General features: G+C 42.1%; 1 protein-coding gene across 1 annotated transcript; it reads left to right on the forward strand.

Annotated features, from left to right (window-relative positions):
- The first annotated feature begins 18 nt into the window (after positions 1–18).
- LOC115096200 (retinol-binding protein 3-like) lies at positions 19–17,795 on the forward strand. The gene is given in 5 exon segments (XM_029610710.1): positions 19–2,800; positions 2,803–3,017; positions 4,558–4,748; positions 7,972–8,114; positions 17,467–17,795. Coding segments are annotated over 5 exon segments (3,660 nt in total).
- Positions 17,796–20,939: the final 3,144 nt, after the last annotated feature.

Here is a 20,939-nt window from a genome sequence, read left to right on the forward strand (position 1 = left end):
ATTTTTTATTTTCTCAACATGATTAGGAAAACAGTAATATTATTGTTGGTTTTTCTCAGTTGCAGTGTCTGCCCTAACCCAGTTTTCAAAGCAAATTTGGTGTTGGACACAGCCAAGGTCCTTCTGGATAATTACTGCTTTCCAGAAAATCTCATTGGGATGCAAGAAGCCATTGAGGAAGCCATCAAAAGTGAAGACATTCTTCATGTATCAGATCCCAACATATTTGCAAGTATCTTATCAACTGGGGTACAAAGCTTCTTGAATGACCCCCGAGTGGTGGTCTCCTATGAGCCTACACCTTCAGTTTCCAAGCAAGAAGAAATGACACCAACAATAGAGCAATTGCAATTCATAATTGAGCATTCTATCAAGTATGAGATACTGGAAGGAAATGTGGGATATCTTAGAATAGATAACATTATTGGCCAAGACATAATTCTGAAGATTGGATCTTTTCTTATTAATAATGTATGGGCAAAGATAATGCCAACCTCTGCTCTGATTTTAGACTTACGTTATAATACCTTGGGGTCAATCTCAGGAATTCCATTCATGATTTCCTATTTATGTGAAGCAGAACCTGCTCTACACATTGATACTGTTTTTGATCGTCCATCCAATACATCTACTGAGATCTGGACTCTACCTATATTAACGGGAGAACGGTATAGCAAAGAAAAAGATGTTATGGTCCTGACAAGCAAGTATACAGAAGGGATTGCTGAAAATGTGGCTTACATTTTGAAGAATATCAATCGTGCAGTAATAGTGGGTGAAAAAACCTCTGGTGGCTCTCTTGACATCCAGAAATTTCAGATTGGCCAGTCTGATTATTATGTTACTGTACCTGTGGCAAGATCTATTAATCCCATCACTGGGCTGAGCTGGGAAGTTAATGGTGTAGTACCCTGTGTTACAATCAATACAGAAGATGCTTTGGAAAAGGCCAAAGGCATTCTTTTCATGAAAACTGCCATACCCAAAGCTCTTGAACATCTTTGTGACATCCTTAAAACTTATTACCCATTTGTTGATCGGATCCCTGCTTTTCTACATCACATTTCAACTATGGATTATTCAGTGCTAATTTCAGAAGAAGAGTTGGCAGCTAAGTTAAACTATGAGCTGCAGTCAGTGTTGGAAGATCCACGAGTTTTGATCCAGATCATTACTGAACCACCCATGTTTGGACAAGACTTTCCAGTAACTGCTGACTTGCCTGATGATGAAGCAATTCTGCAAGCTCTTGTTAACACAGGGTTTAAATTGAATATTCTGCCAGGTAATGTAGGCTACCTTAGATTTGATGAATTTGCAGATGCTTCTGTTCTGGCTAAACTAAATCCCTATATAGTAAACAAAGTTTGGGATCCAGTTGCAACCACAGAAAACCTGATAATTGATCTGCGTTACAATAAAGGTGGGCCATCTGAAGCAATTCCCATGCTGCTATCTTATTTCCAGGAACCAGACTCCCATGTACATCTCTTCACTATTTACAACAGGCTAACAAATACCACCAAAGAGTATTACAGTCTATCCAACTTGACTGGACAGTCTTATGGTTCAAAGAAAGGGGTTTATGTGCTAACCAGTCATCAGACTGCAATGGCAGCAGAAGAATTTGCATATCTCATGCAGTCTTTGAATAGAACCACTATAGTTGGTGAAACAACATCTGGATCTTTGTTGCATTCCAAATCATTTAAGCTGGAAGCAATCCATCTATCATTTACTATACCAGTCATCAATTTTATAGATAATAATGGAGAATGTTGGTTAGGTGGTAGAGTAGTTCCAGATGCCATTGTTTCAGCCGATGAAGCTTTAGAAAAAGCCATAGAAATCATTGGATTTCATCAACAGATCTTTCCTCTGGTTGAAGATACTGGTGAACTTATAGAAACCCATTATGCTATTCCAGAAGTGGCAAAGAAAGTGTGTACAGTTCTCAGAAAAAAATGGACTGAAGGCTCATTTCGTTCTGTAGGAGACATTGAATCCCTTGCCTTACACCTTACTTTAGATCTCCAGGAAACCTCTGGAGATCATCGTCTTCATGTCTTCTATAGTGATACAGAGCCTGAAATCCTGGAAGACAAAATCACAAAAATCCCCTCTCCTCAAGAACTTAGTTATATAATTGATGCCTTGTTTAAAACTGAAGTTTTACCTAAAAATGTAGGCTATCTTCGGTTTGATATGATGGTAGATGCAGAAATTATCAAAGCTATAGGTCCACAACTCGTAAGTCTAGTGTGGAATAAACTGGTAGATACAAATATGCTAATTATTGACATGAGATACAACACTGGGGATTATTCTACTGCCACACCAATTTTTTGCTCTTATTTTTTTGATGCAAAACCACTTCAGCATCTCTATACAATTTTTGATCGTAACACATCTACAGATACAGAAATATGGACACTACCAGTAGTTGAAGGTGAAAGATATGGTTCCAGAAAAGACATCTACATACTTACAAGCCATAAGACAGGCTCAGCAGCAGAAGCTTTCATCAGGTCCATGAAAGATTTCAACAGGGCTACGATCATTGGAGAACCAACAGTTGGAGGTTCTCTGTCTGTGGGTATCTACCGCATAGGAAACAGTCATTTATATGCTTCAATCCCTAATCAAGTGGCAATAAGTTCAGTCACTGGCAAGGCTTGGAGTGTCTCTGGGGTTGAGCCACATGTTGCTGTGGAAGCTGGTCAAGCAATTAATGTTGTACATTCTATCATGAGCCTCAGATCCAAAATACCATCCATTGTGCAGACTGTAGGAAAGTTAGTACCAATAATTATGCTTTTGCTGATGTTGATGCAGATGTTGCTGCCAAGCTAAAAGCCCTTCTTGAAAAGGACAAATACAAGACAATTAACTCTGAAGTTGAACTGGCTGAAAAACTGACTGATAACTTTCAGACTTTTTCTGGAGATGTTCATCTGCAGGCTATGCACATCCCTGAAAACTCAAAGGATCATATCCCTGGGGTGGCACCAATGCAAGTAAGAGGTTTTGTTGTGATAAAATAATATTGAAAGAGTGTTTTTAATTCTGGTGGGCTAAAGTGAAGACTATATGCTAGAATGGTTATTTTTTAGTTAATATACAGGGTCATTTATCAAAATGTGTTAGGGCCCTAATGCCTGCAATAACTACTGCATCGCAAATTGCGTATTCACATTTTTCATTTGTATTCAAGTGGGAGGAATTTGGGCGGAGTAAATAGAAATTAGGGTCAGTTAGCTTGGTATGTGATATAGTAACGCACAGCAACATAGTGTTTAATGCCGGAAATAACTACAGGTTTTTCCTGCGCATTGTGCCTGCATTAGCTGAGAGTTACTGGCTGAAAACATTTTTATTGCGAATTGTGGTTTGGGAAGGGAGAGAAAGTGGGGTGGGAGAGGGTGATTTGAGTGCATCGAGCAAGGTAGAGAGAACACCACTTCAAATCACATTGAATCTTCACTGATGGTAACTGTGCTGTTCGTACATATGACTGTGCATTTAAAACTGCCCCCCAAAACCAAACTTACCCCACAAACCTCACCCTGAGGTACTAATGCCCCCTCTTACAGTGGTATAAATTGTTAATTTTTTGGTGAGTCTCTCTCTCTTTCTCTCTTACCAGCAGCCCGAAATGCGATAAAAGCTGTCTGGTCAGTAACACAGCATGCGATGGGACTTTTCAGCTTGTGATGTGAAAATAAATTTAACGCGTGTTGCGGTAAAATACCTATACCATACAGCATCAAAACAATTAGCTTAACCGTGCCCCCTTTTTATTATGGGCACTATTTTTGCTATATTTATAGCAAAATGATTAATCTAGGCCATAGTTTGCTACACTAGTTTTTATTTTATATTTATTTTGTGGTGGTTACTCTTCATCAATGAATTCCACTGTAAAAAAAAATCATTCATCTTTTTGTCTCTTGATCTAAAAATGAAGATGAACTGGAACAAAATATTTTACAAACCATGCTAAATATTTGCTTTGGTGGAGACTATTTTGCCCATCTTTCCTTAGTCCTAATTTCAGTGGTAGAAATAGACTTAACAGCACAAGCACTTAAGGGGTCATTTTCTATAGCTTTTGCAGCGAAAAGTCCCTTTTCACGTGCGATAGCTAGATCAGGGTGGAGTCGGCATTGGAAGGGGAGGAGTCGGGGCAGCACCAGGGTGGATGCGGCGAAGACATCGCTGACGGCAAAAAGATAAGGCCCCTTATCGCTGCCAGTAATGCGCCCAATAGTACCACCTTTCACGGTGGCACTATAGGGTTGCGAAAGCCGGCATCGATTGCACCCTGGTAGTGCGATCGCTGCCGGCTTTCGCAGGTCCACCCACTGCTTCACCCCCCACCCCCAGGTACCGCGTGGTTCACTAAGGCCTGCGATTTTAGAAAATCCAGGCCTTAGTACTAAAATAACAGTGATATTGAATAAGACAGTGTACAAAATGTATTGATGTTTTCACCTGGCCACTTTAATTTGTTTAGTATTCTTTTTCTAGTAAATGATTTCCACAAATCTCTTTCAGATTCCTTCACCAGAAATGTTTGAAGATTTGATTAAATATTCTTTCCATACTGATGTGTTTGAGAATAACATTGGTTACCTTCGCTTTGACATGTTTGGAGATTATGAACTTCTAGCACAAGTCTCCAATCTGTTGGTGGAGCATGTTTGGAAAAAAATTGTAAACACAGATGCATTAATTATTGACTTAAGGTAAATAAATTAAATTTCATTTTGTAAAATTAACAATTTATGGTGAAGGTACAATAGATTAGTTCTATGTTCTACATTAACAGACAATTAGTGATACTATAGTACAGTCCAGAATTGATGAACAAAGTAGACTATATCATAGTCTGATTGAAGATCTATTATTTATTAATTTATTAGTTATAATCTGATAAATAATATTATATAAGTGGTCTAATGAAGTAAATGAAGTGGGTTTTAAAAGATAAATCATAATAATGGTCATAAATTCTGCATTCTCTAATGTCAATCCATTCAACAATCTGTTTATGTAATAACCTTGGAAATTATTTTAACACTTATAGTCTGCTTTTCCTATAAAAAAGCTCAAAGCACAATAAAATGGATTATAAAACACATACAAGATAGTATTAATATGTAATATATTAGCAAAGTATATAATTTAAACCATAAGTAGGCAATACATATCTAAAAACAAACCACAACAACATGACACTAATAAAACCTCCAAAAAAATGCAATAAAAATATAAAACCAGGAAGCAAACAAAGTAGGAGAAGCCCAGTCACCTAAGGTTCAGGGATTCCTTTAATATTAACGTTGTATAAATTCACAGAATGGAATAAAAGATGCTCGACTCAGGCCGAGTTTTGCCCGGGGCTAGAGCTCCATCAGGGGCTTGCAACTCTCAACAATTGCAAATAGATACAGCCGCGGGCTATTAATCAAATAAACAGCCTTCGAGATTGCGGGTAAAATTTGCCCATGGGTTGTTTGCAATTTTTCTCACTGCTGGTGTCCCCAGAACTGAAGCAACTTTGATACCTTGAGTCACCATGATTATCACCAACCAGAATTAATTTAAAATCGTCATTCACAATGAGGGTTTCATCGTTTTCTGCTGCATAAGTATAGCATTTTGCATTGCACATCAGGATTATGCACATTGGGTGCAACGTTATAAATAAAGGAATCCCTATACCTAAGGCGACTGGTCTACTCCTACTTTGTTTGCTTCCTGGCTTTGCTTGACTGTCTTCCATGCTGTTTTTTTTCAACTGATAAAACTATAAAAGTAATTAATCCACAATAACAAGAATAATAAATCTCTATTGTAACTCAACAAATCTAGACTCTAATATAATTATTTTTTAAATAAACTCAAAATAATATAAACCAAATCCTATATATTCAGATCGTTATTGTCTGGGTATGAAGAATAAGCAATTTCACATTCTGCTCATTATTTTCTGAAGGGCTAACCATGTGCCTTTCCTGTATTTTGGACAATTATGAAAAGAACTTTGCTTTTTCTTTCATGAGTAATACTTTCTATGATTGCTACTTTACCATTAGTTTATCGTACAAAAAAAGTTGTTTTTGCATGTTTCAAATAGTTTGCATTATTTTCTTTTGCTCATTGCTAACTAGTAAGATTTCTTTGATTTATTTATAGATATACATATACAGGAAATGTTTACATAGGTTACATATACATATACATACAAGCTCATGGAATAATAAAAATATACTTACTTTTCAGTTAGAAAAAGCTGACTTTTGAGAGGAAGGCCATTAATGATTTAATCAGACAGATAAAGTGACATAACTTCTATGGAACTTTTTTAAGTGGTCCATTTTTTATTTCACATATAGGTGGTAGTTTGGTTGCCACTTTAATCCACTTAGCTACATAGATATAAAGGTCAACAAAGAAGTTGCAGTTAATACTTTTTTATTTTATTAAATATAGTATATTTGTGACTAGCTGTTGAGATTTATACTGATAATGGAAGAATAACGCTGAAAAGGATGGGTAGATGACCTCCAGTCCCAATGAACATCCTTCCTCTCAGGTTTTCAGGATTTGCCAAAAAAAAAAAAAGCAAATAGAATGCTGGGAATTATTAGGAAATGAATGGAGAATAAAACAGAGAATATCATAATGCCTCTGTATCGCTCCATGGTGTAACTGCACCTTGACTATTGTATGCAGTTCTGATCACTGCATTGCTAAAGAGATACAGGAGAATTAGAAAAGGAACAGAGAAAGGCAACCAAAATGTTAAAGGGGATGACATTTTTCCCCAATGAGGAAAGCCTAAAGAGGTTTGGGCTCCTCATCATGGAAAAGAGAGGGCTGAGGGAGATATGATAGAGGTCTATAAAATAATGAGTATATTGGAATGGGTATACACGAATCGATTGTTTATTCTTTTAAAAAGTACAAAGACTAGGGGACGTTCAATGAAGTTACTGGGTAATATATATTTAAGACCATCATTAAGGTGAACCTGGGAAATTTCACCTGCTCATAACCTGGATTAGCCACTGATGAAAATAGGATAAAGGATACTGGGCTTCTTGGACTTTTGCTCTGACCTAGTTTGGCAAATCTTCTATTCCTAGGAATATGAATATGCATGAGATAGATTTGCATACACTTGAAGCAGTGTGCATACAAATATATCTCATGCATATTCATTAGGGATAGCCTGTGGAGTCCAAAGGGACTGGAGGTGACTTTCCTCTGCTCAAAATACAATCACAAATAAAACCTTACCTAAATTTGGTTTACTGAACTTAATTTCTATATGTGGAGGGCAATTTTCAAAGCCATTTACCCAGGCATAAGCAATTTAGCCAGATAAAATGGCTGTTTGAAAATTGCCCTCCTCAGAACGGCTAAAGCAGGGGTGGCCAACTCCAGTCCTCAAGAGCCACAAACAGGCCAGGTTTTCAAGCTATCCACAATGACATTTTTATGAGATAGATTTGCATACAATGGAGGCAGGGTATGCAGATCTATCTCATGCATGTTCATTGTGGAGATCCTGAAATCCTGGCCTGTTCCGGGCTTTTAAGGACTGGAATTGGCCACCCAAGGGATAAAAAGTATGAGCAGAGTTTTAGCTGGATTGGGGGGGGGGAGACACTTTCCTAGGGCATTATATTCTTATGGAACATAAAACAGGTAGATTGTATTTCAAATCTACATACGTCATTTTCCATAGAAACTTTATCTGCAAAAAAAAGACAGGTGCGAAGTCTGCGGGTGCCTTGTACCCATGGCAGGTTTCAAAGGGAAAGCACATGTGTACGGCCTATCCACATGAAGCTTTAACATTTCTTTTGTTAAGGGGCTGAAGTTTTCTTCAATCAACAAAGAAATCTTGTGTTTTTCACTTTAAGAGATCATCATATAACAGGGTCTTTATTTAAACAGATACAACACTGGAGGCCCCACAACATCCATCGCTGCTCTGTGTTCATATTTCTTTGACAAAGGACACCGGGTACTTCTGGACAAAATCTACAACAGACCTTCTAATGCCATCACTGAAATGTGGACTCTTCCAGAGCACCCTGGTAAGATCAATCTTCGAAACAATCATAGCTTTCTCTTGGCCCTTTTTATCTTTTACAATTATCTTAACTATAATAAATCATGTAGTATGATTTTTTTTCTTCAGCAGTTCAATTAAATCCACTAAAATATCAAAATGGTTATCATGGGATCTAGAGCAATATCATGGCCAGTTAATAGCAACGTAAAAGGGTAAAGTAATAAGGGCAAGGGAATGAGCAACCAGGCTAAAATAATTAAGGAGCTGTTTCTTTAGACCACTGATAGAGTCCTTGAGCCTCAGGTGGTCGGCACAGAGACAGCCAGCTCTGAGGGTGCCGGCAGGAGAAGCTGAGCCCACGCAAGTCCAGAGAGAAAATGGAAGATTAGGACTAGGCCAAGGTCAAACCCTGGAGATCAAATCAAAAGCAGGGCACAGGAAGCAGGCAAGAAACAGACAGGAAGAGGTAGGCAAACAGAAACACAGACTGGATAGGCTGGAAACGAGAATCAGGAACTTGTGAAAATAGGGCTGGCTAGTGACAGAATATCTCAAACAGGTATGAACACAACCATTGTTATAAGTCAAGAGTACAACCTGAAAAAGAAGTTAAATACATCATTAGCCAGTCAAGGTTTGCTTCTGCTGGTCTAATGAGCATATCTGTGAATTCTCCAGGCTTCACCCAGAAACTCTGGGATTTTATTTAAATTACCAGAGAAACATAGCTCAAATCTCTGCGGGCCACTGATGATATATTTGAGATTTTATTTCCTTCTTTTTATCCATTTCATTGTTTTTTTCTTGTTTCATTTATTTGAAATAAGAAACAAAAAATTAAATTTAAAATGAATAAAAAAAAATGAAAATGTCAGGTCACCTCGACTGTAACCTCTCTCCTTCCCAAGCAAACCCCTCCCAGGCCTTCCTCTGATTCATCCCAGCCTCCCTAGATCTGCTTACCTCAAGTCTTCTTTCTTCACCTGACAGAAGAGATTTGTGGCTGCTTATGCCCTATCAGTATTAACAATGGTAAATAGTGCTGGCAGATTGAGGCCATGAAGAAAGAAGATTTGGGGGACTCAGATCCAGGGAGACTGGGTGGTAGGAAGATCCAGGGATGACCCAGGGTGTACTTGTGTTTTCATTTGTTTTGTTTGTTTTGCAGCAGGGATGATCTAACATTTTTTTAAATGAAACGAATGAAAACAAAATTTTAGTTTTTCTTTTGTTTCATTTTAAAAACAAAATAAAATGAAAGGGTCGTTTTGGTAAAATTTTCCATTTGTGTTTTCAACCATAATCATCTCTATTTTGAAAATGTCAAGTATGTGTATTGCTTTCTTACTCCAACTTAAAGAGCACCACCCCCCTCCTGAAAATGCTTCTTTATAACCCGGATAAAAGTGTACATGCTTTGTTACAGTTCTGAGCCCTAAATAAGCTGTTGTATACTGTTGCGACCGTCGCTGCCCGGCGTCTCCACTCCGCCCTCCTTACCTCCTCGGCGACTCCCTCTTGCTCAAGTGGAAGGTTGGCTGCCGCGGCATCTTCTGCCAACTCCCTCCGGCGTCCCCGGAACGGCTCAACGCTGCACACCGCCATGTTTCCCAGCAGCCTAAGGGCGCGCGCGTGGCGTGGCCCCGACTGAAGTACAAGCAATGGCGTGAACCTCAGGAGCGTCCCCATGAGGTGACATCATCTTCACCAGATACTTATGGTCTCTGAAAACGCTAACATATCGCGTTAGCAAGGAGTTGGATACGTACAAGGAGTTCTAGGACTTCAGGTTCTCTCCAAGCTACTCTGCCTCCTCAGACTTACCAGGGGTACCAGCTCCTCAGGGGCCTCGCTTTCTCTTTGCTTTTCAGATCATAGTCTGGAACCGGTACTTGCTCCTTGAGGGCCCTCATTCCCTGACTCGCTTCTGAATACCACTTCTGCCAGGAAGTCATCGCTGCCTACAACACCAGTGAGTTACCATCTCTCTCTCAGAGCCTTCCCTGGAGCCAGGTACTCGCTCCTTGAAGGCCTAATCCATTCCAGCTCCTGGGCTGCTTCATGAGACATTGTGTGAGTTTTTCCATCAAGGTTCTGTTCCTGAACTCTGTATACCCTGCCTACTCACTATCTTCAGTTTCTCTACAGCTCAGTTATCTGGGATCGCTGTTCTAGTATCTGAGGGACTACAGCCCAGTCGGGCATTACCAGCTCACTACTGCCACCTCTGGTGGTTCAATAAACTGTTTAATAAAAGAACTAGTGTGTGTCTGTCTCCATACTCTGAGCCTAACCGGTGGTCCCTCTTGGGATCTTCCCCCGGGAGGCATGGTCATCTGCCACCAGCCCAAGGATCCACCCACAACTACCATGAACACTAACAGATTGTAACTCCATGGATCTGGCACAACTGAATGCCTTACAGGCCATACCGGGCCTGGCCTAGCGCATTGTGCAGCAGCAAGATGCCTTGGAGAAACTTACTTCAGCATTTCATCAGCTACACACACAGTTCAAGGCACAGCTTCCAACCATGAAGGTCAGTTACAGGAAGTAACTTTAAAGCTGCTGTACCATTGGCGGCTCCAGGTCCGCTTTTCTGGTGAAATTCAGAAGGCCCGGGGCTTCTTAAACCAGTGCTGCATGCACTTTGCCTTACAGCCATCTTTATTTCCTACGGCTCTTTCCAAGACCACCTACATCCTTTCAGACCTGGATGGTAGGGCCTTGTCTTGGGCATCTACCTTGTGGGAGCACAACGACCCCATTTTGCAGGACATAGAAGGATTTATGGACTTGTTTAAATCCATTTTCAATGACCCTGTTCGCACTGCTGTAGCCAGTTCTGCTTTGGTGAAATTGAAGGAAGGCAGCAAATCACTGGCTGAATTTTCCATCGAGTTCAAACCTCTTGCGGCAGAACTTTGCTGGGACCCCAAATGTCTCAAGACACTCTTTTGCAAAGGCCTGGATACACGTTTAAAGGACGAGCTGGCTGCTCGCAAAACACCTGACTCGCTGGAAGAATTAGTAGCCTTGGCCACACGAATTCATCACTGATTCCGGGACAAGGTGAAGGAAATCCGGCCTAAGGTGTTACCTGGGTTGAAACAGGCTAGCACTGAATCTCCACCTCGGATGGTTCCAGTAATCATTGCTGCTGATAAAGATGAACCGATGCAACTTGGTCATGGACATTTAACTTCCAAAGAAAGAAGATTTCAGAAGAAGCACGGTCTTTGCATGTATGTCTCTAGATGCTCCATTCGTCTTTGCATAATGTCTCTACATGCTCCATTCGTCCGGGAAACGGACGGGCCTAAGTCCTGCAGGAGGACTGTTCTTAGGCCATACCGCGTCCTTTCCTCCGCTGACTCCTGCCCCGGTGGACTCAGGGGCAGAAGGCAATTTCATTCTCAGATGTCTAGTGGAAGACGTGAAGAGTCCCTGCATCAAGCTGAAAGATCCACTACTGTGTCATCTTTTGAAGTGGGCTAAGGACGTTCCCCAACACCGCCACTTCCACTGAAGCTGAGTGACGTCCCAGCAGCTCATCAACTGCTACTGATATTCATAACGCTTTCATGTTTCATCTGAAACCACTCATACTCAGCATAATTTCTTCCAAGCCTCAAGATCCACTTATCATCAATGCAGAAGACAACTTAGATTCAAGTTGAAGAGGTTCTGTATGTTCGTAGAGAGGCATTGTTTTTCAATACCTTCTGAAGTGGAAGGTTTTGGTCCCAAAGAAGATTCTTGGGAGCCTCAGACCATTATCCTGGACAAGGAGATGCTTCATCAGTTCCACCTCGCGCATCCTTCAAGATCCAAGTCTGGTATCCGAAGAGGAAATCGCCCTTTGAAGGGGGGTACTGTTGCGACCGTCGCTGCCCAACGTCTCCACTCTGCTCTCCTTACCTCCTCGGCGACTCCCTCTTGCTCAAGTGGAAAGTTGGCTGCTGTGGTGTCTTCTGCCGACTCCCTCCGGTGTCCCCGGAATGGCTCGATGCTGCACACGGCGATGTTTCCCAGCAGTCTAAGGGCGCGCGCGCGGCGTGGCCCCGACTGAAGTACCAGCAATGGTGCGAACCTCAGGGGCATCCCCCTGAGGTGATGTCATCTTCACCGGATACTTAAGGTCTCTGAAAACGCTAATGTATCGAGTTAGCAAGGAGTTGGATACGTACAAGGAGTTCTAGGACTTCGGGTTCTCTCCAAGCTACTCTGTCTCCTCAGACTTACCAGGGGTACCCGCTCCTCGGGGGCCTCGCTTTCTCTTTTGTTGCATTCGTGCCTGTTTTCACCCTCGCTCCACCCTCTCTACCTCTGTGGCGACTCCCTTCGGGTCTGACGGACAGATGCTACCATGGCTTCTCCTCGCCGCTTCTTCCCGGAGTCCCCTGGCTGGCCTGACACTGCAGATCCGCCATGTTCCTGATGACGTAAGGGCGCGCGCGCGCTCCAGAGTTTGTACCGGCAAGGGCGCGAAACTCAGGGGCGTCCCCCCGTAGTGATGTCATCCGCTTCCACCTTAAAAGGTATTTGTTTGCAACTACGAATCGAGTTAGCAAGAGGAATTCTTTCTCCACTGCTCTGCCTCCACAAACTTACCAAGGGGTGCCCGCTTCTCGGGGGCCCCGCTCTCTCTTCTTGATTTCAGATTCTAAGACAGGATCCGGTACTCGCTCCTCGAGGGCCTACGTCCCTGAATGCTCAGAAAACTCCTATTGCCTGGAAGCGATCGCAGACGTGAACACTGTGAGTTCTATTGCAGATAGAAACCGGTACTCACTCCATGAGAGTCTTCCTAATACTAAAGACTCTCCTCTGTCTAAGACGTTATCGCAGGTACGGAGATCGTGAGTGATTATTGCAGATTGCAGATAGGAACCGGTACTCGCTCCACAAGGGCCCATGTTCCTAAAACCAATCAAAGACTCTCTTCTATCTCAGAAGTTATTACCTACCTATATCTTGTGAATTACTATTTCATATTGCAGATAGGAACCGGTACTCGCTCCGCGAAGGCCCATTTTCCTAAAACCCTTCAAAGACTCTCTTCTATAACCCTTCAAAGACTCTCTTCTATTTCAGAAGCCATCACATACACAGATATTGTGAGTTCTTATTCCAAATTGCATTTAGGAACCAGTACTTGCCTAAAGGCTCCTGATCCTGAACATACTGAAGACTCTCTGTTGCATAGGAGCCATTACTGATATATCTGCAATTGTGAGTGTATCATCTACTGGTTATGTATCCAGCATACCCTGTCTACTCACTACGTATAGTCTCTCTCTACAGCTCAGCAAACCCAGAGATCGCGGTTCCAGTATCTGAGGGACTTCAGCCCTGCTGGGTACTTCAGCTCACTACTGCCACCTCTGGTGGTTCTACTACCTGTCTAAATAAAGAACTATCTGTGTCTGTCTCCATACTCCAGCCTAGCTGGTGGTCCCTCTCAGGATTTCCTCCTGGGGGCATTGTCATCTGCCATCGTCCCAGGGATTCACCAACTTACATTGGGTGCTCTTCCCCACACCACAAGAGTTGTATTGTAACAGACTGTCACTCTGTGGGGAGCAAACCCACTAAAGATTGATAACTCCGCCTACAGAGTATTATAAATTGCCAGCTCCTACCCTTTGGGGTACAGCACTGATCAGATTGCTACTCCTCCCTTCTGGAGGAGCTGATCATTAATAGATTGCTAACTCTTTACTGGAGAAGTAACAGATTGCTAACTCTGCCCCTCAGGGGAGTTGATTGACATCAGATTGCTAACTCCTCCCCTCGGGGGAGCTGATCGATAACGTCTTTGCTTTTTAGATCAAAGTCTGGAACCGGTACTCGCTCCTCGAGGGCCCTCATTCCCTGACTCGCTTCTGAATACCACTTTTGCCAGGAAGTCATCGCTGCCTACAACACCAGTGAGTTACCATCTCTCTCTCAGAGCCTTCCCTGGAACCAGGTACTCGCTCCTCAAGGGCCTAATCCATTCCAGCTCCTGGGCTGCTTCATGAGACCATTGTGTGAATGTTTCCATCAAGGTTCTGTTCCTGAACTCTGCATAGCCTGCCTACTCACTATATTCAGTTTCTTTAAAGCTCAGTTATCCTGGATCGCTGTTCCAGTATCTGAGGGCTACAGCCCAGTCGGGCATTACCAGCTCACTACTGCCACCTCTGGTGGTTCAATATACTGTTTAATAAAAGAACTAGTGTGTGTCTGTCTCGGGATCTTCCCCCGGGAGGCGTGGTCATCTGCCACCGGCCCAAGGATCCACCAACAACTACCACGAACACTAACATATAGAAACTGCTACCTACTTTCAGCAGACCTGCATTCTAGTCTGTTACTCAAACTATTTACATGTTTTCTCTGTCTTTGGAGCTGGGATTCTCTCCCTCATTCAACATGTAGAGAACTAATCTGGTCTTCCCACACATGCTTACAGGCTGCTTAAATAGAGGCTGAATAAGTACTGCTCTCTTTCCCTGCAGCCAGCCAGAAAAGGGAAGGTTTTAATGTTTTCCTTTCCTAATCCAGTAGGTAGGGATCCGTCCACTTCTCAGATAGCTTGACTTCCCTGACAGCCTGACCTGTTTGTGGCAAGCCTAGGACCATGGTGAAGAACACCTGCTGCAACAGACAGGGTGAATAGACGCTGTACTCAGGTCTTCAAGTCTCTTGTATTGCAGACAATATATTAATAGGTGGTGTGTTTTTTATGTTTTCATTTCATGTCACTGTCTGTTTGATTTTGTTTTTAAAGTGGTTGGTTCAGAGGTATTTATTTTGGGTTTCCCTAATTTCAGACTTAGTGTGCATTAATGAGACTTAGTGCGCACTAACTGGATGTTAGCGTGCACCACCTATAGTTAGTGTGCACTAACTGAAAACGTTACCCATAAGTTAAAAACTGTCATTTGGGATTGTAGTTCGTTAACAAGAGGTATGGTTCTGCATTCCCACTGGCTGTCTCCTTATTTACTTGTTTGTGTTGCTAAGGCTGCAAGGTGGTGGTTGTGGGGGGATGGCCAGTGCCTGTAACAATTGTAGACAAACAAGTTATGTAATAATAGTTCTAGTCAGCAAAAGAAAAAGCATGTCATGCAAATATATATTTTGAATTTGTCAATCCTTAGAGGGGGGGTGTGTGACATGTCATCCCATACAGTCTCCCCAGTCACTCACCGGTCACCCTTTCACACACCATACAGTCTCCCCAGTAACTCACCAGTCACCCCTTCACACACCAGACTGCCTATCTCTCTCACCAGTCAAAACCCCAACCAATTTCTCTCCCCCATCTGTCACCCCAGCCACCCTTTCACCAGTCAAACCCCCCCCCCACCCCCCACCCCCACACACACACACACAAACACCAGGCTCTCTCTCACCAGTCACCACCCCAACCATTCTCTCTCTCCCACTTGTCATCTCATATAATCATCCTAGTCACTCACCCTCTTACCAGTCACCCCACCATTCACACACTAGGGAAATTCAAGGTACCGGTATGCATGTACCAAAATGCCAGGACCCTTTTCCTAAAATATAAAGGGGTTGGTGAATTCAAAATATGCATTTGTATCACATGCTTTTGCTTTTGCTGGCTAGAACTTGATGTTATTATTACATCACTTGTTTGTTTACATTTGTTACCAAGCACTGCCCCCCCCCCCCCCCCCATAAACACCACCTTGCAACCTTGGCAACTAGGTTTGCCAATTGGCTCCAGATTTTCAGAACAGGTTGATCCAGCCCTGGTTTTACCCTTTTGCATGCTGGAACTTATTCTGATTTCCCTATTGCATTTCCTAAGAAAAGGAAGACTATAAGTACCTGCTTGCAGGGGAGTAAAACCAGGACAGGATCAAGTTATCCTGAAAATCTGGAGCCAGTTGGCAACACAAACAAGTAACTAAGGTCACAGCCAATGGGAATGCAGAACATATATTTCTAGCTAACAAACTGCATCCCCAATTGACACTTTTTAACTTGGTAACATTTTCAGTTAATGAGCACTAACACAAAATACCAAATTTTACGAAGTTTCTGCATTTTTTATTTTGTTTCACAGCACTCCGAAAAAGAAATGAAATAGACAATTTTGTTGAAATTGTCTATTTCATTTAAAATGATTGCATACCTCTACAATGTAATGCTCAGAAAAAGACAAGTGACCACCAAGCAAGAGATAATATTTATTTATATGAGCAAGTACCCCAGATATCAGGTATTAACATAGGGATGTGCAATATTTTGAAATTTTAATGTTTATATTATTTCATTTCATTATTTTAAACTAAATAATAGGACAAAGACCACAACATTTTGTTTCATTTTCCATCTCTTTTTTTGTGCACAGTATTTGCAAACAGTGCACACTATTTGCAAACAGCTATCACCAATGAACATCCCTACTCAGCGGACTCCAGAAACCCCCTATCCTACCCCTTGCTGCCTCTGGAAGTGGCCATTTCCCCAGAAAATGTAATATTTCTATAAAAAATAAAAAGTCACAGGCCCCACCCCCACCCACTAACCCCTCCCATTTTTTTAAATATAAACCCCTCCTAAAGCCAGTGCCCCCATCACCCAGCCTAGTCCACTCTCCCATCTCCCCCAGACTCACCAAATAATCCCTGATGGTCTAGTGAGGACTCTGAGTGACCCCTCTGCTCCCAGACCCAGCTGCTGCCATTTTCCAAAATGGTATTAGCTGGTTCTTTGCCCTATTATGTGACATGGGCTACCAGTGCCATTGGGTAGCCCCATCATGTTATAGGTGCTACCGGTGTAATATTCGGGAGAAATGGCCACCCCAGGGGCAGTGGGGCTGGGGAGGGTCTTACTCGGGTTTTCCTTCATTTATTTGAGTATTCACTCTTTCTTTACCTTTTCCTGGGTTTTTTTTTAGGTATCTGGAAATAGCATGCACTATTTTCCAAAGCAAAAAAAGAAAAATTTCCCAAACAAAATGACAGAAAAAACAAAATGAAAAAATTTGCTCTGCACACCCCTAAGTATAAATTGGCTGAATCTAGTATGAATATTTATTCAAGACCAGATGTTATGTTCTAAGAATTTGAAGAATATATTGAACCAATTGTATCTAAAATTAGACCAGAAAAATGAAATAATAAAACAAAACTGTCTACAACTCTGCTTTCCAGTAGTTCCAATGTTCTCATGACAGAGAGAAACTATTTATATCAATGTAATATGTGGATTGAAGCTTTTGTCATAATAATCTAATTCTGGGTCTTCTTTCTGAGCTTAACCTTCAACAAATTACATATAAAGTGCCAAAGCATGTTGAGTAAAATTCAGATCAAAACATGTTCTCTTTTTATCTTTTGGAGGACAAATATATGGTTCGAAAAAGGAGTTAGTGATCCTTACCAGCTCTGTGACTGCAGGAGCAGCGGAGGTGTTTGTTAATATCTTGAAGAGACTTGGCAGAGCTTTTATAGTGGGAGAAGTTACCCAAGGCGGATGTTACCCTCCTCAAACATATCGTATAGATGATACCAATCTGTATCTAACTATCCCGACCACCAGATCAATCATCTCTGAAAATGGAACCTCCTGGGAGGGGAAAGGAGTGACTCCCCACACAGAGATAACAGCGGAGTCTGCATTGCTTAAAGCAAAAGAAATCTTATGCAGTCACTTACAGGAGTTGGCATAGATACTTGCAATGTCTCAGTGTCTACAGAGCAAGCTGTCTTCATAATATTTGCAGTTTAAATTGTTCCATTGGATCATGATAGGTAAGAGCTTTCTCTCATTGGAGAGTGGAATCCTAATACAGTAATTAATGCTTCATGTGATCAGGTGTAACGATCAGGTTTGCTTTTTCCGAAGCCGTTCTCATGGGCCACTATGTACATTTTATACTATTCCAGCTGTTACTGCTCTTCTTCTGATAATAAGCCAATTGTATTTGAAAATGCTGCATTTCTCTTTTGTGAGTTACTTTTGTTGGCCACGACATATTTCATTCAAATCTTACAAACTTGGAACAATTAGAGGGCCCTATTTACTAAACATTTTTTCATAGACAAAAAAAATTAGACAAAAACCTTTAGTAAATAAGCTTCATAGTTTGGAGACCAAGAGCACACTGCTAAAAGCAATTTTGAGTCATCCAATGCCATGTTAATTTCTCCTCTTACTTTGTACATTTTAAATCATATGAAAATACTTGGTCACCTATTTTCAAAAGACTTCCTTCCATTCTATGCCAATGGCAAAATCTCTTTGCAAATACGGTCCTTGCAGATTGGCATATACAATCACCTCAAAGCAGGACTGTATGGCTCACATTCAAAATAAATAAAAAGCAGACATTTTACAATCTTCAGTCAAGAGGAGGGCAATATCCAAGGCCATTTCTGAGGGTAAATAAAACAGCATTCTACAGAAATGGGCTTTTAGAAAATTGCCCATCCTCAATTCAGGTAAAATTATAGGTGGTGTGGTACAATATACGTAGTTTTATTCGCATGGTCTGGAGACATTCCCAAGAGTGTGTTTAAGTCAAGGGAGGGAAATAACAAGCATAAAAGACATTTTCAAATCTACATGTGTTATTTGCAAGGGGAAAAAGTACCCATGGAAGAAGCAGGCACACACCTCGGTGGTACTGATTCCCAGAGCAATAAGCAAAGCAAAACCATGTACTAGTTTAGCTTTGCTGATTTGAGGTGTGTAGCCCCCTTTTCAGCAGGGGTCACCTTCGGGTACCGCAGGGTTGGAAAACACCAGCTGCAGCCCTGGACCAGAGTTCAATCCACTGGGGGATAGCCTACTGCCATAAGGCCCAAGCAGAGTCTCACAGATAAAAAAAAACTCTCCCGCCCTCACCCAAGGATTGTGTTCCAAACAAGAAAAAAACATTTTATTCTCAAAAATAAACAAGAGTGCAAAATAGAAGTTCAGAAAAACATGATCGAGTTCAATGTGATACAATTCACCATTCTCCAAATACTTTACTACTACTAAACATTTTTCACAATTCTTCTCTCTCAACCTCAAATTTCCCATAGGGATCTAATGTTCTTCTCAGATTCCTTCAACTCATTTCTGTTTCCATGTCTTCCTCACAATCTCCCACTGATACCTTTTGCTGCTCTTCAGGCTCCCCAAGAAAGGAAAATTGTAACAAGAGAGCATAGTTCTTCTGTTTAGTTGGTGTCCCCATGGACCGGATGACCACCAGAACCCCAGTTGCTCCCAGCCGTACCACAGCAGACTTCTGTGGTCCCTTTCCAGACTACTCCAGAGATCTCCATCTGCGCTGCTCTGGGCCTCTTTTATAACAAGTTTCCAACCCATCCTCTTTGGAGGAAAGAACTTCCCCCACTCATTTTCTTACTCGCACACCTAATGAACCCCCCACAAAGGAAAAATCTATACCTTACTGAATCGTAATTGGCTGAGCTGGTACAAGGGTATTAGGAGCCCTAAGCGAACCTTACAGCCTTGCACCCCACCCCCATCCCCAGTCACTCTCTTCCCCCCTCTCCCTCCCATCAGGCCTCTTCCCTCTTTTCTTCAGCCACTAGTAGATGGGCTCTGTCAGTAGCCCCCATCAGGCCTCTTTCCTTTCCCTACCACCAGCAGCCAGGGGCTCACACTGGCATTGTTGCCGCCCTCACAGGTTGGAACTCTAGGTGACTGCCTGGTTCGCCTAATGGAAGCATCAACCCTGACACATGGCTAGTGAACCCAGAAGGGGAGTCACAGGTGGAGCGGGCAATTTTATTATTATTACCCCAGAGTAATGTGCTTTCTTCAAAGTCCCTATCAATATTTAAAATGCTCAAAGACGTTTCAAATCACTTTCTAGTATTCAACATTTCAAAACAGTCCAGTCTTTCAGCGTTACCCAGCGGAAATGGCAAGCTTCTATAACAGAAAATACCACATAAATACTGTTTTTATAATATTAACTTTTCTCATTCCTCTGCAAACAGTGCAAACACGTCACCCACCCATCCCCGTCCTTTTACCTTACAGCTCTGAAAACACCACCACTGATATGCAACCTCTAATTTACTTCACCCTTAGCTCATCTTGTGCTGACCCTGCATAGCGCATGAGAACTTAGCATAAACTTATTATGTTAGTCCAATCAGCTTACAACTTGTTTATAAACCTTGATAATATCAGAAAGGACCAGGTTTCCCTTCCCCATAAACACTCCGGATTTAATCAGGGCCAACTTTAGGGAAGTGTAGCTGCACAAGGTGCCATGCAGCAGGCAGTGTCCCCATGTCCCACTCCTGCTGCCGGGACAAAGCCAAGGCAAATGGGACATCATCCTCTGGCTGCCCCCGCACCAGTCAGCTTCCATTCAAGTTTATGCTTCCAGCACTGCCTCTGTCAGAGCAGCACTGGTAGCGCCGGGAACGAGGCAGAGGGTCCCTCGATCCCGGCAAAGAAGAAATGGGGGAGGGGCAGGGGGATGGGAATGGGGTGCGGGAGCGACGATTTTTCCTAGTGGGTGAGTGGGAGGGGGGAGGCAGGCTGAGCTCCTTTTAAAGGTAACATCTGGACAGGGGCCCGGCTGCCAAAACAGGGCAAATCTCTACGATTCAAAAAGGTTTAAGGGTTCTGGGATTTAGGATACAATGTATGAACTGACATGCTTTGGAGGGGGGAGGAAGGGGATTGGGCAATTTATTTTTTCTTTAGTAGATGACAGCACTACTTAGTCGGATATCTTTACAAGATATCCGATTAAGTAATGCGTTATCCGGCCAAACAAAGCCACATAACTAAAAAATCTACCTGGCTATTTTCAAACTATATGTAGTCGGATAACTTT

The sequence above is a fragment of the Rhinatrema bivittatum genome, chromosome 7 (assembly GCF_901001135.1).
Source record: "Rhinatrema bivittatum chromosome 7, aRhiBiv1.1, whole genome shotgun sequence".
Classification (NCBI taxonomy): domain Eukaryota; kingdom Metazoa; phylum Chordata; class Amphibia; order Gymnophiona; family Rhinatrematidae; genus Rhinatrema; species Rhinatrema bivittatum.